At 40.7% G+C, this 792-nt stretch overlaps 1 protein-coding gene across 1 annotated transcript in view; it reads right to left on the reverse strand.

Moving 5' to 3' along the window:
- Window positions 1-792, reverse strand: part of rsph1 (radial spoke head component 1) — a gene marked incomplete in the record, with an annotated part of 7150 nt that overhangs the window by 3802 nt on the left and 2556 nt on the right. The window contains 2 exon segments of the mRNA XM_014031056.1: window positions 93-183; window positions 584-689. Of these exon segments, the coding sequence (XP_013886510.1) occupies window positions 93-183; window positions 584-689 (197 nt within the window).

Below are 792 nucleotides of genomic sequence, written 5' to 3' on the forward strand. Positions count from 1 at the left end.
ACACACACACACACACACACACACACGCACACACACACACACACACCCAAACAAGGACAAACATCTTACACGTGTTACTGTGAAGCGTTTACCTCATGCCATTCAGCCATTCTCCATCATATGTGTCACCGTTGGGGTACGTGCAGACACCGTGACCCTGTCTCACATCGTCCACCCAAGACCCTGAGAGCCAGAGGACAAATATCAGTCCAACATGTCCTACACGGAGCAGAAGGTTTATTTTAAAGTGTTAACAGAGAGCAACTCCTGCCTGGCTGATCCTTTACAGCTCAGTTAGAAAACATGTTAATAAAGATAAAGATTAGCCTGGTAAAAACCAGCCTCTTGTTCTACGCTGTGCTTCGTACAGAGGGTCTGGAACCTTGGCTGTTCACATTCCATTGCTTGCTGGAGGCGTGGACTCAAAGTTTTAAATGTTTGGATCTGATTTACCCCGTCGCTAACGGTTGGCCGTGACGTACGCAATGCACCGTGAAGGAGGCTAAGCTAAGAAGCTAACTAAAATTGCACATAGTCACATATATAATTTTTAGGTAAATAAATTAATTTATGGATATAATACCTTCATATTTAGACCCATCTGGATAGTAGAAGGTTCCCTGTCCATGTTTCTTGTTCTGGTAATAGTTTCCAACATATTTGGCTCCAATTTTAAAGGAATATGTCCCCTGTTAGACAGAAAAACATTTAAAAGTTATCATATTATCATATACATGTAAAATTGATTAAGTCATTACTCAGAATTCATAGTTTATCAACAGGAAATAAAAC

This window comes from Austrofundulus limnaeus, unplaced genomic scaffold (genome assembly GCF_001266775.1).
Source record: "Austrofundulus limnaeus strain Quisiro unplaced genomic scaffold, Austrofundulus_limnaeus-1.0 Scaffold1171, whole genome shotgun sequence".
Classification (NCBI taxonomy): Eukaryota; Metazoa; Chordata; class Actinopteri; order Cyprinodontiformes; family Rivulidae; genus Austrofundulus; species Austrofundulus limnaeus.